A 15,097-nucleotide genomic window follows, 5' to 3' on the forward strand; every position below is an offset into this window, starting at 1 on the left:
ATACTTCATTGACGATGCTTCCTTCGCTGTGCCTTGCAATGTGATGTACCTGTGACACGTTCATTGTTCTTGGTGGACAAACCTAGTCTGCTCGATCTAAAAGACAGTGGCCTCCAATGATTGAAGCCCCATCTTTTGCTGTCGTATATGTTGTCCTGGGTCATGTTTGGGTCGAAGACTGTGGCCAGCTCTCCCGTCAAGCCGACTAACTGAAGAAGTGGCCGCTCAAAAGTAAAATGGCAGACTCGGATAATACAGAACTCAGTGAACTCATTTGCAGATATGGATCGCCTTGGGAGGGGGCTCCCGCATGGATTACCGTTCAGCCGCAACTCGAGAGGAAACGATTGTGTTTGCATGCAAGGAAAATGATGAGCCATTCTCGAGGAGAAGAGATAGTTTCGAGTAGAGTGGATAGTGCTGCGTTCCTTACCTGGGCAATGGCAAGGCGTAAGACGCGTACATCTGAACTCTGACCTTGCGTTCGGTCTCTTACTTGCGAGTCGCTTGGACGGGTGCTTTGGTGACTTTTGTGGTCTGCTGACCTTGTCTCTGAGGTAAGGTCTATTTTCCGGATCCTGTGACTCCTTTTTTTGATGATTCAGGTGTCGTTAGCTTCCCGGGATACTCTATTGAAATACCTGAGAGATATGTTACGAGGTGTGCAGCAGTCAATGTGTCTTCCAGCTCTCGTAGAATACACGGGGGGTTCAGACTGATGAATGACACTGCGCTGAAAGTTCGGTTGCCATCTAGATCAGGGGCTGTATGTGGGCCTTCGTATTTGGGTTCGTAGGGTACTTGGCTTTCCTGATTTCATGCCATTCCGACGTCTTCATGGAGATTTGTCTTGAGGATTGCGCTGTCAAGGATAAGATGGCGATTGCGGGTGATTGCAATGATTCTTGACGAATTACTTATGAGGGTATTGAGAAACTTCATGGGTGCGATCCTTGGTTGGCAAATGGCCTGCCTAGCCTCGTGCCCTCTGGTAGTTTGATTCCCAGAATTTGAAGTCAAGGCAAGACCGATTGAACGCACGCTTTCTCTAGGGACCTACCTGCCTGGCCGATATTCGAGAGTGAAAACTGTGATAGAAAGGGATCGATGAGCCAAAAAGGAGACCCTGTCGTGAAACATATTTCTCTCGGAGTCTAGTTGATGATGAGACAGTGTTCGCTTCTGTCACAGCTCCGATGAAGTGTGTTCCTTTACAATTCACCAAAGCTACGTCTGGCACTCCTGTAGCTCAAAGTCCTAACCCGTAAGACGTCGCATCCTAATAAGGCGTTTGAATACCTTCCCTAGACAATCATCGCTGCCGGTAACAGAGAGCCCGGCCAAAACAAAATAAGACCACCCATAAATAGGTTGGGCCATCTTCTGCAAGTTTATTGCAACCATCGGCTTCAGACGTCAGTAACTTGGAGAGCTGAACTACTCTTCTCTACAAGAGAGCTGGTTTCTTCTCAACTCCATTTTAATCGTCATCTGTAGCGATACTGTGTCTCCCAGCGTGGACTACGATTATATATGGGGTAGCCCTATTATTTGTTTCCATATCGTACCTGCATGACTCCGAGAGTGATGTGATACTACTGTTGTCCCATGCCTACCTATCACAGCGTTCTAACCGCGGCGGGAACCCGTGGCGTGAACCAGCGATCTGTTTTGATTGAATTTGGTCAGGATGGTGGGCATGAGAGCAAAACTGCTGCGTGGGATGGAGTGATCTGTACGAGATGGCGGTGAGCAGTGTTAGCCAATGCTAGGACTGTTTCGATCGAAGTAGCCAGCATGTGCGTCATCCTTCCAAGACAGAAGACTAACTTCATCAAGACGAAGGACGTAATGCTAGAAGAGCCGATGGCAACAGATGTATCTCTGGAAAACTTGCCAAAGCCGGTGGAAACGGGTCCAAATCAAATCGTCATGGGTTGTGTCAGAGGAAGCAGCGCTTAGTCTGTTCTTCCCAGTGCGCAGTTGCTCTAGGTGGCCTGTGGTTGGGATCGCCGCGGCTGAAGGAGATGCTTCTACCCTTTTGGATCGGATCTCTTCAAAGTTAATGAACGTTTGTTACTGTTTGCTGCACATGGTGGGGTTGCCGGAACTAGACGACGCCGGTTTTTATACTTATAGTAAGATCGCAGTCTCTGAACTGCCTCGCGTGGTCTATGACAAGGACCTCGAAACATGATCAAATTAGTCCGTTGACTATTTTGGAATGGGGACTTCCCCGTATCCTAAATAGTACACTCATGTCGGGATTTTGGAAGTCCTGACACCTCATCGTAAGCGGTCAGTTCGACCACGTCATTCTTTGATACAGAATAGCATCTTCTCATCCGTTGAAAGTCATGGGCAATATTCACCATCAAGATTGAGAAGTTTCTCGGCTAACTGTATTCTTGAGTCCTTAGATCTTTCGACAATGAATTTTCCCTCGATTCGAGCTATAAAAAAAAAAAAAAACTCACACGAAGGTGAAGGTGTGCCTGTCAGAGCATGCTAATGATACAGCAAGAAAATCTTTAATCTCGGGGATAGTTTCGAACCAAAAAGAGAGATCTAATTACAACTATTGGAATTCTTAGCAGCGTTTTGAACACACAAGTACTTGTCAGAGAGGTACTGCCGAAAAAGGACAGAAAGGATAAGACATGAGAGAAGCAAGACTTGGGTCCATTCGATGGCCTATTTGATGCCAATGAGCTACAGACTGGACCCCGTAAGATGAAGCCATCTTGTTGAATCTCATGCATTCTCTTCGAAACTTGTGATAATGCGAGAGCTCGTTCCACACGCACTAAGAGCCATAAAGATGACACACTTCCTGCTAGAGTCTTGCAATGAATACGAGAAGCTGTATCGTGCCCAGGAGACTGCGTCCCGGTTGTCGTGGCGAAGAGTGAAATGCTGTAATCGGCCAGGGCCTGTGAGGATGCTGGTGATGAACCCGAAAAGGGACGCAAGAATTGGAATGCTGCAGAAGATGTAAGTCGACGGCCGGTGGTACAAACTTGTCAGATACATCCATATGCTAGAGTAATATTTGCTGGGCAGCTGTGGTGTGACTGGGACTGAGAGGGCAGTTAACTGCCTGGAATCTAGCCTAGACAAGTCTTGTTGCTCATATGCCTTTACACTATTTGCGAGCACCTTGTCTTCAAGCGGGAAACTCGTCTCATTAAGGCCTTGACAGTTTCAATGCATGTGCAGTAGCTCGGAAGAGCCTGCTCTTCTCATGACTGATTCAGTCTCGAGTCATATCTGAAAGCAGAAAGGTGTATTGGATCTTCTGGCGTCATCCAATGTAAGTTGCAGGTGAAGTACTAAACTATGATCTGTGTCTACAGATTGTAAGCTAATGCCCTTTCTGGCGACGCGAATAATCATGGAACCACACCGTACGCGGATCACATTGACCACAATTTTTCGCTGTATTTCAGCCCCCATTTCCTCAAGATGAAAAGAAGACATCAAATGGAGTATGTCTGATGGGATCAGGAGCGCTCTCTTTGCTATGCGGTGGCGAGGAATCGAAACATTCCTGCAGCCTTCATCAGTGGATAACCTATCCTGTGAAGTATCTGGAGGCCATTCTTCAACAGATGACAGTATGTGAAATTAGTAATCTGGATGTGTCATGAACTCGGAAGACCAAGGCTGGAAGTGTTGATGGCAGCTACGATATACCTGACTGAGGAGGACCGATGTAGAAGGATAATCCACGTCAGGACTAGACAAGCACCGCGAACGTCGTCTGGCGTACCACGCGCTGGGGAAAATTCGAGACAGTACAGATACAAGGAGGAGCGAGTCTTTGTTCAGACTTGCCATAGCGAGAACCTGGACCAAACAGGGCGACCAACTTGACATAAGAAAGGCGTCTGCTTGGTTTTGAGTGGCGATCTTTACGATTTGACGGAATCCGTCTTAGTATCTCCCCCCAGCAGGCAATCCACAACGGTCTTCACCCCATAACCCAAACAATGTTAGGGCTGCTACAGCGTTGCGAGTGGTAAGCAACAAATGAAAGGTTTAATCTTATCATGCTGGAGCCTGTGCCGATCTCAAATAGGAGGGCCCTATAATAGAGTGGTACGTCGAGAAAGAAAAGGCCGGGCGCGAATAACAAAAGCTACTGCAGTCGACTGAAGCCCTAGCTATTATTAACGAAGTGCGAAATGTGTACGAGTAGAGAATCGATCAAAGTAGGCCGTGGAAATGCTCCCAGAGGGTCGGGTCTGGGTAAGGCAATGTATCTCCGGAATCGGCAATTCAATGACGATGATGAATGGTCTGTGAGTGCGCTATTCGACGAAGACCGTTTGCGGTAAAAGAACTCGTGTACAGACCCGGCTATGTTCAGGATGTGAAAACCCGCAGCATCTGCAGCGCCATGTGCTGCGCTGTGATAGACAAGTCTGTGTGGTGGCAAGCCCAGATCAAACATCGATCGGCCTTCGCCCATCTTAGAAAGATGAATGCTAACAGGATAAGATTCAATAAGACAGCTTGAGATGAGGAGGCTGCTGCAGGGGAATTGGAATAACTGAGCAAGACTCCTGGGTGCGTAAAGTATTTATGAGCACGGGGTTTGAAGTGCAAATACTGTACTGGATGGCGTGCGAATGAACGGTATTGTGTTGCGATTTATGTGTGGCTTTGGGCAGTGCACCATCCGATGATGCGACGATGTAGGTGTGGATTTCCGTAATGAGACCAGTAGCCACGAGTTCAGAAGGGCGCGGGGAAAAGGAGAAAAGAACCAGTCCTTCCGAACGAGCATTTTCTGGGGGCCGATTGCGACTGTATCGGAGCGGGGGATTGTACTGGATGGGCATCCATTTGTGTCAGTGCCGGGCCGGCCTTGGCACCGACGCAGTTCCTTCCGAGCCGGCTTTGGTTCCGGAAGGCAGGAAGGGCGGCGCCGATCTGGTTGCAGAAGGAGCAAGGAGCATTCTGCAACAGAAAAAGACGTTGGAAGGAGGCACCGAGAATGGCACATGTAGCTCTGCTCATAACTTAGCAACTGTTCCTGTTTTGGGTATTTCTATCTAACTACCTTGGTAACTTCCAGGCTGCAATCAATAAGATAACCTTCTTCTGTGCATCTCCCAACCAAGCAACCGAGATGCTTCATTGTGGCATTTCCCACCCGTTACATCGTCCGTGTTATGCAGTATCGTTCGCCACCATCACTCACCATCACCAACTTTACGGTGTCAATACATGATGCACCTTCGCACCTTCTAGTTCAATCTAAACTTCATTCATGCGTATCAACTGTCGTCTCCAATGCCTACCTCAATCAATATCAGCGCCTCGGTAAGCCCTGGACCATCGCAATCGCAAAGTGTAACCGAAGCTAACGGTAGTATTGACGAAAATTAGAACGCCGCGCAGAATGTCATCCAGGTGCTTAGTCGATTCAGCCCCAGCGAACGATCCTCCGGGAAGCACGCACGGCACGTTAGTCGATTTGAGGGGGATGGTGCCTTACCACGCTGTCGGAACCATTCCAATCGAAGCACGTTGTCTCAATGGATTAGTCGCCTACGCCGATGTGAGATGGAAATCTCCGGTCATGTCGGCCCCAAGGCCCAGGGAAAAGGGAGAAGAATGATGGTTTCACATCTTGGACACGCTTCTGCAAGCCTCGCCCGTCTCGCGTGCTCTCACTGTAGGCTGGGGGCCCAGCAGATTCTAGCCAAGTCTAGCCCAGCCCAAAGACGTTCGGCCGAGCCGTGGCCTCTGAAGGTCCAGCCACACCTCCGGCACTCGCCCTACGGCGAGCTCATGCATCTTATGCATGGCAGACAGCCACCAGTCCAGGGTCACAGTGAGGTGACAGGGCAGGCAGCAGACGCCGCCGCTAAATCGCAAAAGCATGTCTCGGGGCCTCTTGCTTTTCTCATCCAACGCTAGCGAGCGGTGGCGCCACTGGCTTTGGAGGCTTGCAAAACATTGATCCAGCTCCACGATGAATGCCATGCTTCTTCTCTGCATGAGCTCTGCAAGAAAGATCTGCGAGACGACTGCTTGGCTGCGAAGTGTCTGTGCCACGCACATGGGGGGCCATCTATTCGTACGTCTGAACTTTGAACCTCATCAAACGAGCCTTGAATAGCGTCGCACACCAGTGCTTCATCACATCGTACACACGGAGACAAGTGGGTGACAAAATCGATTTCCTGTCATTCATCTTGATGTGTACCGCTTTCACTACTCATATCATCATTACTATCCATTATCAAAAGGCCTTCTTATATACGTAGAGAAATACACTCTGATTTAAAAGATAGTTACCTCGGACCTCTTGGGGTCGAGCTTGCAGTAGACTCGGCCGGCATGGACCTACTATCTCCGTCTCTCTGATGTGCTGCGAAGCGTTATATAAGCCGGCGGCGCCGTTCTGGTTGTCTCTAGGCGCATACCGCGCACATGGGCGTATTGACCCCCATGCTGTCCCGTCAAAGCCGTTTTGGGCCTGGACCTGGTCTTGTCTGTTCTGCTGGAACGGGACATTAGGGTCTCGCCTTCTTCAGAAGATCAGGAACAAAGGTGAGTCAATCTTGGTTCGCCCACCCCCTTGAACACGACTTTGGGCCACTCTCAAATTCTCCCAACCTGACTTGATCCAGATGACACGACGGGGGCCCGGATTTCCCATTGCTCCCGTCTTGAAGGAAACCCCCCCTTGCCCTACAATGCGGTCCTAGCTTTAAGCTGAACCCTGCGTGGCCCACTCCCCCCCTCCTCCTCTCAGAGTTCCCCTGGTCTGCATCCTCGACCCTCTCTCTCAGAGTCCCCGCTTCGCATCGCATCTTGGTTGCGCGACTCGACTCGCCTCGAGCTTGTTGACCACCTTGACCTTGCCCTTTGCCTCCAGCTACAGCTCAACTTTGACTCCACGACCCTGCTTCCCTGAAGGGCTCCAGTCCAAGTAGCTCGCTCACCCCAGTCCCCCGACTCCCCCGTGTCCGCTTCACCTGGCCTGGCTTACGTTGGGCGTAACAAGCGCGCGTCCTTCGTACTTTTGCCCATTTTTTGATGAGTCTCTTGGACTGGTCGATTGTCCCATATCCGATCAAAGTCTCGCCCTTCCCTCCCTCGCCCGCCCAGTCCTCTCTCTACCCTTTCCTCATTCTCGTCCGGCCTTGCTCTACTTGTCTCTCACCTCCACGTCCACGTCCGTCCTTCCACCCGTCGTTCCCCGCCATCGCCGATATCCGCCTGCCGTAACGGCGGTCCCCTCCATCTCTTTCCCATACCATACCATCCCACCGGTCTTGTCCTGCCCAGCTTGGAGTCCAGTTCTCCCTCCCCAGCCCTATCCTCTCCTGCTCACCCGCAGCAAGCCAACCCGGCGCGGCATAACACAAGTTGAGATCTGCTGCTTCCCTCGTCACATCTCATTATCACGTACCTTGGGGTGTTGCCCTTTTAAAGTAACAACCCCCCATACCCGAAAGCTCAAGCCTCCCCACTTGCGGTTATCCTCGCCTGCCCATCATCGTCCAGCGAGCTTGCTTGTCTGTCGTCGGAACATGTCAGAAAAGCTTGCTTGAAGAAACGACCCTTACTAGCTTCCCGCCCCCCGGGGGCAGAGCACGGAACCGTCTCTACGGCTGCGGCTTCCGCACCCTCATCTCACTACCCGCTGTCTTCGCCCGTCATTCCCGTCAACTTACTGCAGTGAGAGGGAAGCATAAGCATGCCTATGCTTACACGTATCCGCACCTGCTGTCTGCTGCTATCCGCCTCTCTACAGTTCATCTTTCGGGACAGCTTGTACACTTACAGTCACCTGTAGGCTATAGTGTATACCCTCGAAACAGCTCCCGCCTAGTTCCGCCCTCCCCCGCCATCCCCGCCGCTGCGACATCTTTGGTCTTGGTGCGGCCGCTGCTGCTCCCATCTCCAACTCCACATCGTCTTGTCGTCGGATAACGGGCATCATCCAGGGTCCATGGACTGTCGGCTGATGCATCAACATCCTCGACAATGACCCGACCAAAGGTCCCAGATGACAAGCGCCAACGGACTGCACAGGCCTGTGACACGTGTAAGCGACGAAAGCAAAAGGTAAGCATCCTCTTTTCCCCATCCCCCACGTTCCTGATGCGCCCAACTTTTGTTTTTTGTTCGTGGTAGAGCCCGAATCCAAGCCTGGCCGAAAAAACCAGCACTATCATCACCCTTTGTTGTCGTTTCTTCCCACCTTGTCCTACCTACTCGCTTCCCAGTCCATCACATTTTACCCTAGCTGTCATCTTGTTAGTGCTCTCAGTACCGGCATACCTAGAGCCCCCTCCGTGGCGTTGCCAAAACGTCTTGACAGCTCCCCACCATTTCCTCGCGCCGGTCTCGGCTAGTTGCCAGAAGACCCAAGTACAATCCCATTCCAATTACCATGAATGGGAGTTCAGACTGCCCATCATTGAAGATCCTAGCTTATGTATCGGGAACCATCTCTTGTTGGGGAATTCTCCGATCCGATATGGCGACGGATCCTCTTACCGCGTTGATCGTGGCCTCACAATTCGACAAAAAATACACTTTAATCGTGCAAGCTCCCCTCTCTGCCTTGATTGTCAATGCTACATTGCCAACTAAGTCCGGTCCATCCAAGTGGGTGGTGGGCATCCATGCAGATACACCATTCTCCATCTGTTTTCCGAGCTGTTTCTTGCAGCACATTTCGCACTCGTTGCTGAATTCGCTGGACCCTTAAACGGGGCATCTCTTCCAGCACCCGGGGTGCCCCTCGTCAGAGCGTGTCTTTGTGGGCAACCCGACGATCTGGTCACAGACTTCCCAGGACCATTGGTTCATCCCATGAAGTGCCCCAGTACCGATCTACAACGGGTTACCGCCTTGCCGGTCTCGTGTACACCGCATCCCGGTCTGTCTGAATGGCCTCAAGCTCGGCAAGTGCTAGCTATTTGCAATTTTCCGAGACCTTGTCCGGCTCACCTCCCGCATCACGTTAGTCGCCAAGTCACTTTCCAGTTGCTGACCGAAACTTGACAGTGCAACGGTGCTCGCCCTTGCGGCACTTGTACCAAGAGGAGTCTTCAGTGTACATACACGACTAGCAATGGCTCCGAGCAGACCGCCCCGGACCAATTAGCTTCTCCTTCCAAGCGTCGCAATATTGAAGAACTACCGACGGTGAAGCCAACAGCCCCAGATGGCTCACTCACATCTGAGAGCCCCGCGGCGGCCACGACCCCATGGGACTCGAGACCGAACCAACCAGTCAACGACGCGAAACAAGCCGCCGGGTCAGATATAAAGCCATCTATCGAACAGGACCATGAAATGCTGGGAGTAGACCGGGAGTTCGACATCCGCTCCAGGCACAGCACCGCTTCGGGACCTGATGAAGAGACCTCGCTCATGCAATCTACCAGAATGTTGCAGGATCCTACAGGCAGACTCCGTATGTATTCTATGCCAGGGCGTTGTGTTTATTTTGTTACTAATCATACGATCAGTCTACGTTGGCGACTCGGCCTCGTTGGCTTACCTACAGCTCATACGAATGATTGTTGAGGCGAGCGTTGGGCCCAGCGACTTTACCCTGGACCCTAGCCGCCATAAGATCATGGAGGCGACCAGTGCAATCCCGGATAACATTCGGCCTCCACATATCCTGCCGGACAGGGATACAGCCAACGCTCTGCTGGACTCCTTCTTTACGAACGTATGCGATTCCCCAGAGTACTTGGTACGACGCTTATGAAATTTGGCCACTGACTTGCTATAGACTCACGGCCTGATCGAGGTTTTTAACAGAGCAGCATTTGAGAAGTCCGTGGAAGCCTGCTACACAGATCCATTGGCGGCGCAATCTTCTTTCCTCTGCTTATTGCATTTGACCTTTGCTATCGGCACCGTCTTGGGGACACCACTTCCCGGTAGCAAAGAAGACGTGATTTTCAAAAAGCTCCGAGCAAGTCGATATGACCGCGCCGAGCTATTCTTCAGGAGTGCCAAAGCTCTTGGCGACCCCATTTCCGGATTCGAAGATGCGGACTTTTGGTCTGTGCAGGCACTGTCATTGATGGCTGTCTATATGCTAGCGATATCCAAACGTAACGCAGCATACGCTTACTTTGGTGAGGCCAAAATCACTTATTCCGTGCGGAATGTCATAGCTAACGCTTTCATTATAGGAATGGCGGTCCGTTCTGGCTTTGCGCTTGGCTTACACAGGGTCCACGAGAACCACTTTATTTTCAATGGCGAGGAGATTCGGCTCCGCCGTAACCTCTGGAGAAGTCTATTCGTTCTCGATCGGTTTCTCGCGGCATCACTAGGCCGACCGGTCGCCATTGACGAAGAAGAGTGCTCTGCAGATGCGCTTTTGGTGTTTGAAAAAAACTCCCAAGGGGAATTGATCCGTGTTACGGATCCCGATGATGGGCTCGACGCCGCCGTGCGATCCTGTCGAATTGTTGGGCAGATTCTCAAGAAGATCTACGCCCGCCGGCGAATTTCGGTCCGCCTCGCTCAAGAGATCTGGGAGCAGTGCAACACCTGGTACACTACTCTGAGCCCCGAATTGGCGGGTGGACGGGTGGCCGCCGATCCCAACAACCCCGCGCAGGGCATCGCGGCTCTGCATGTCAACCTCTTATACTGCCACTCTATTCTCTTACTGACTCGTCCATTTTTCCTCTGTCTTTTGAGTAAAGTCCACGGCGAGCGAAGCGGCCTTGCTCTCCCGGTCCCCCGTTGGATCAACCGCATGTCGAGGTATTGCGAGGCATGCTTACACGCTTCTAACCAGACAATCATCTACGTGCAAAAGGCATTTGAGAGCAACTACCTCCCTCAACGAAACCCCTTTGTTCTGTATGTAAATACGAAATGGTTTACAAACCGTATTGTGCTAACATCTCCCCCAGCTACTTCCTCTTCGCAGCGTCACTCGTTATCTTGAGTAACGAATTTGCATCTATATACCCCAACCCGACTTACGCGGCCTCGATATCTAATACAATTGCTATTATGCGGTATTGTGCTACCAGCGACCCGCAGGCTAGTCGACTCCTCTTCATCCTCACATCTTTCCGCAACGTCGTCTACGAATTACAACAGAAGAAGACCGAGCAGCCAGCCATGCCCGCGCCCCCGATGCTTTCCCCCACATCCCTCAACGACCCTATAGGCACCATCTTCAAGTCTTCGCGTAAGAATTCGCTGGCCGCCACAGTATCGGGCATGACAGGAAATAAAGCCAAGCCAATGGCACCACCGCCGCTGTCAATGAAGACGGACCATAGCTTTCCTACGTCTACAGGCCCGTCAGCCGTCGCCTCGCCGGCCGGTAGTACCCCCAGCATGTCACAGGGTGACCAAAGTGCGCGGATGGGCGGTGACTCGGACACAGGTGATGGAGAGCTCGAGTTCGATCAGCTTTGGGGCTGGTCAGCTGTGCCCAACCCAGGATCTAGAGGGCCTCTTGCATCGGGGGCAGCGGTGCCAGCTGGCGCCGGAGTACCTCCCGTCGCGGTAGCCGCGGTTGCAGCTCCGAACGTAAACGCACCTGTGTTTTCTGCACAAGGCCCCGGCCAGCAGCAGTTTCAAGGCTTCGCGAACTACGTTGTGCCTGGCGGTCCTAATGGTGCTGCGGTGCCAGCGGCCGGGCCTCCGGAGTACACGGCCCCCAGTGTACCAATGTACGTTCCGGCAGAATACTCCTAGTATGGGTAGTTCTGGAAGCATTTTTGGGGCACCTGGTCTGCAGTGGATATGACAGCCAGCAGCGTATTTGTCGGGCCAAGCCTGAGGGCACAGAAAAGTGATTTTGGAGGAAGCAAAGATACCCAGAGGACGACGAGGAAGGCAATCATTTCTATTCAACAACAAAACCTAGATTAGGGGGAAACGAAGGGGTGCTAAACGTCATGAGTTGACTTCTGATTCGTTTCGGAGGAACCATTACGACGGATACTGTATTTTACTACTACGAGGGCCGGGCTACCGGTCGCGATGATAGAAGTTGGAGACTCGGGGGGAAAAGGGACGAATAATGCCAAGCAACAAAGTTAAGGGGGAAAACCACTGAAGGAAAGGCTCTACGTCGGGCTAGAGAATACCAAAAAGTTTCATGTTATTTGCTTTTATTTCGGCAACCGACGAGAAGCAAGGCTGCGTGTCTGGCTAGATCCTAGATTACCTTTGTAGCTACGGACGATTTTGGATTGCTCTTAATTGTCACTTCTGTCAATTTTCTAGGGGTTTTGCTTTTGGCTCAACTGCGAGATAGGCCCGCAGTCGACTTGATGCTGCCCAGGATCTCGCCGCAAGGGGGGTAGGGGGTGTTCTATCATTCAGGTATATTTTCTATAGCCGGCGGGTTATTGGCCCCCAGGAACCGGCTTGCTATAGTCGTCGTCGTTGTCGCGGTCGTTGCCGTCCTCGTCCTCGTCGCTATCAAGGGGTCAAGGACAGGGGAGAGATAAGGTGGGACCGGGTCGAAGAGGAGGAGGAGGCGGTCGTCGGCATTTTGCCTAGAGATTCGACCAAGGTAATCTCGTCGACGAGAAGGCTCGAGGGCGGAGAGTATCGTGGGAGGAGTTTGGTTTCGTTTCGGTTCGATTCGGTTCGATGTCGTTGAGGAAAAGTACCTGGGGCGAGTTAGTTCGTCTAGTTGAGTCAGAAAGTCTTCACTGGTGGCCACTCCGTTGGAACGAATGTGTACGGAGGTGCGTCTCGGGTCTGGGATGAAGCTCGTCAGATGATTGAGATATAGAGATCGATCCCTTCGTCAGAGAACCACAGACCCGATATGCTCAAATTCTGGAGGCAGACGTTAAGAGATCACAGCTCAACGAGCGCGGAGTAGAAGCAAGAAGACGAACGATATGGTAGGCTAGATGCGGCTACTCTCTTCTCGTTTTCGGGAACCCCATCTAGTGGCTAGATTTACTATGGGAAACCCAACTCGGTACCTTGGTCCTTAGCTGGTGGTGCTTTCGACCGGCCGGCCGTCAAAACTCCGAGCCGGCCGGCCCGGACTCCCTACCCCCTTTTCGCACCAGCGGCTTGACGGCACCCGAATATCCTCAACCTGCGCCATCTGCGAATACTGTGGACTTGAGCCGCAACGTTGGGGACCGGCTTAGGAACAAAGTTTCCGGCACCAATGAAGCGCGTGGCCGCCACAGCGCTCTGGCGGAGTCTAGACTCCCCGTTGGGACTTGATGCGTGGCGTAGATGGCGGTCCCTCGGGGGCCACGAAGAGGGCTAACGCATATCTAGCGCCAGGAGCATCAGCCCTGTAGCGTTGATTCAACTGCTCAGCTGGCCGACACTCTATCAAGACACACCAATGCGGTTGGAGATGAGGCTGACAGCTGAATTCCGTCCATGGTGTCATTTCCCCTGCGGACACCTGCGGTTGTTCACGATTCTTAGTTTGTACGACGACGTTGATATTATCAGGGACTTCAATATTCAATTGGGAGCCCGAGGACCTCGCGGGAGATCCGCCCCTTGATTGTGCGGGATCAGGATAGATCACCGCCACTTGTCTCAGACTCCAGCCCTCTCCTCCTCAGCTTCTCCCAAGTTTCCTTCGACTTGTTCTACTTCTTTCCACGCTCCTTCTTCACGGTGAGACATTTGGGAAGACAGCAAGCAAGACATGACAGGGGGAGTGGAGGTTAGGGGGCGTCTTCTTCTCGAAGTCTCGCGGGAGTCAGCGATGGTTTTAGCGGCAGCTTCGGTTGGAATGTCATTCCAGATACGGGGGTATGGTATTGGTAGGGCAAATTAGCTTCCCATCTCTATCCAGTGACTAATTAGCGTGAGCCGCGCGCGCGACTGGCAGGTTTCTTCGGAGGAGGCCGTTTCTAGACGGCGTTGGAACTGGGGAGGGCGGTGTGAGACTGGTGGTGGTGGTCCAACGGCGAACCCGTGAGGTTACAGCCAATCCGTGATCACTGTTCAGTGTCACAGTGATGCCAAATTGGAGAACGTCTCGGCCCTATATTTCTTCGTACGATCTATGCATACCGGCGTGGAGACTCGGGCAGAAAAAAAAAGACCGGGAAAGGAGGAATAAGCAAGCTCAGCATTCGGTGGCATTCCAGGCATGGTTCTAGAAAAAAGAGGGAGAAACTGGAGGTGGGTGAATCTGTTATGCAAGGGGGCTTGTTAGCACCGATCCTGATCCTGATCCCTTCCTTCATCTATATTCTATGACATGGCGACATGCGTGACATGGTTCGAGCATATGACAAAAGTGCAAACAATGCTGCAGTAACTCTCGCTCTGTAAGGTACGTAGACCGGATGTCAAAATAAAGTGGGAAAGAGTGGCTGGACCGAAGTTGCATCGCAGTTGGCCGCATCAAATGTGGCCGTTATTGCCTGCCCCCGGGAACACTCGGTCAAAGGGGCATATGCAGTCACGCATGTAGTATATGCATCGAACGACTTAATACAGCTTACATCATCATGAGCTTCAAGTGAGACCGCCGGGGTGACGACAACAGGGCTCAGCCAACCTAAACTGCTGTTGGTTGTTGTACCCGGATCCCAGACTTTGACAGGGCCTGCCATGGCGTTCACCAAAACGCTCCATCTCGACGATGGGCAAACTCGGCGAAATAAAGAATGCAACATTGGCATCAACGACAGCCAACAAGAATTCAAAAAGATTGGGGGCCTGCGACTCTTAGGTCCCCGAAGAAGCTACTGTTGCCGAAAGCCCACATCAAGAAGCTTGAACTTTGAAAAGCCCATGGAACAGGAAATCTCCTCCTCCTCCCCCACTTCGGCCGGCATCTCTCAAGCCTGCAGGCGATTCGTAATGACAATTCCAAAAGACGATGTAAGCCGCAGCGGGATCCACCCATTCGGCCGGTATTTCGTATTGCGGCAATGGATTTTGGGGGAAGACTGGCAATTCCATACATTTTCTTGGCAATATATCAGACTTTGAAATCTCGAAAACCTACGGAGTACTCGACCGGGCGTGGCTAACCGCGGACTCTCCGCAAAGCAGAAAAAAGCTTTTCCCTGGTTCCGGCTGAAGTACGGATATTTGTGTCCTGTTTGGAAGAAGTTCTGCC

At 51.9% G+C, this 15,097-nt stretch overlaps 1 protein-coding gene across 1 annotated transcript; it reads left to right on the forward strand.

The window, feature by feature from the left end:
• The first annotated feature begins 6,416 nt into the window (after positions 1-6,416).
• On the forward strand, positions 6,417-13,529 carry HER10_EVM0000743 (fungal specific transcription factor domain-containing protein). Its single transcript, XM_035470511.1, has 6 exons — positions 6,417-8,091; positions 9,040-9,451; positions 9,507-9,715; positions 9,779-10,130; positions 10,188-10,869; positions 10,923-13,529. The coding sequence occupies exons 1-6, from the start codon at positions 8,011-8,013 to the stop codon at positions 11,719-11,721; spliced, it is 2,535 nt and encodes an 844-aa protein (XP_035335589.1). The 5' UTR covers positions 6,417-8,010; the 3' UTR covers positions 11,722-13,529.
• The last annotated feature ends 1,568 nt before the right edge of the window (positions 13,530-15,097 follow it).

This window comes from Colletotrichum scovillei (genome assembly GCF_011075155.1).
Source record: "Colletotrichum scovillei strain TJNH1 chromosome Unknown Contig00003, whole genome shotgun sequence".
Lineage (NCBI taxonomy): Eukaryota > Fungi > Ascomycota > Sordariomycetes > Glomerellales > Glomerellaceae > Colletotrichum > Colletotrichum scovillei.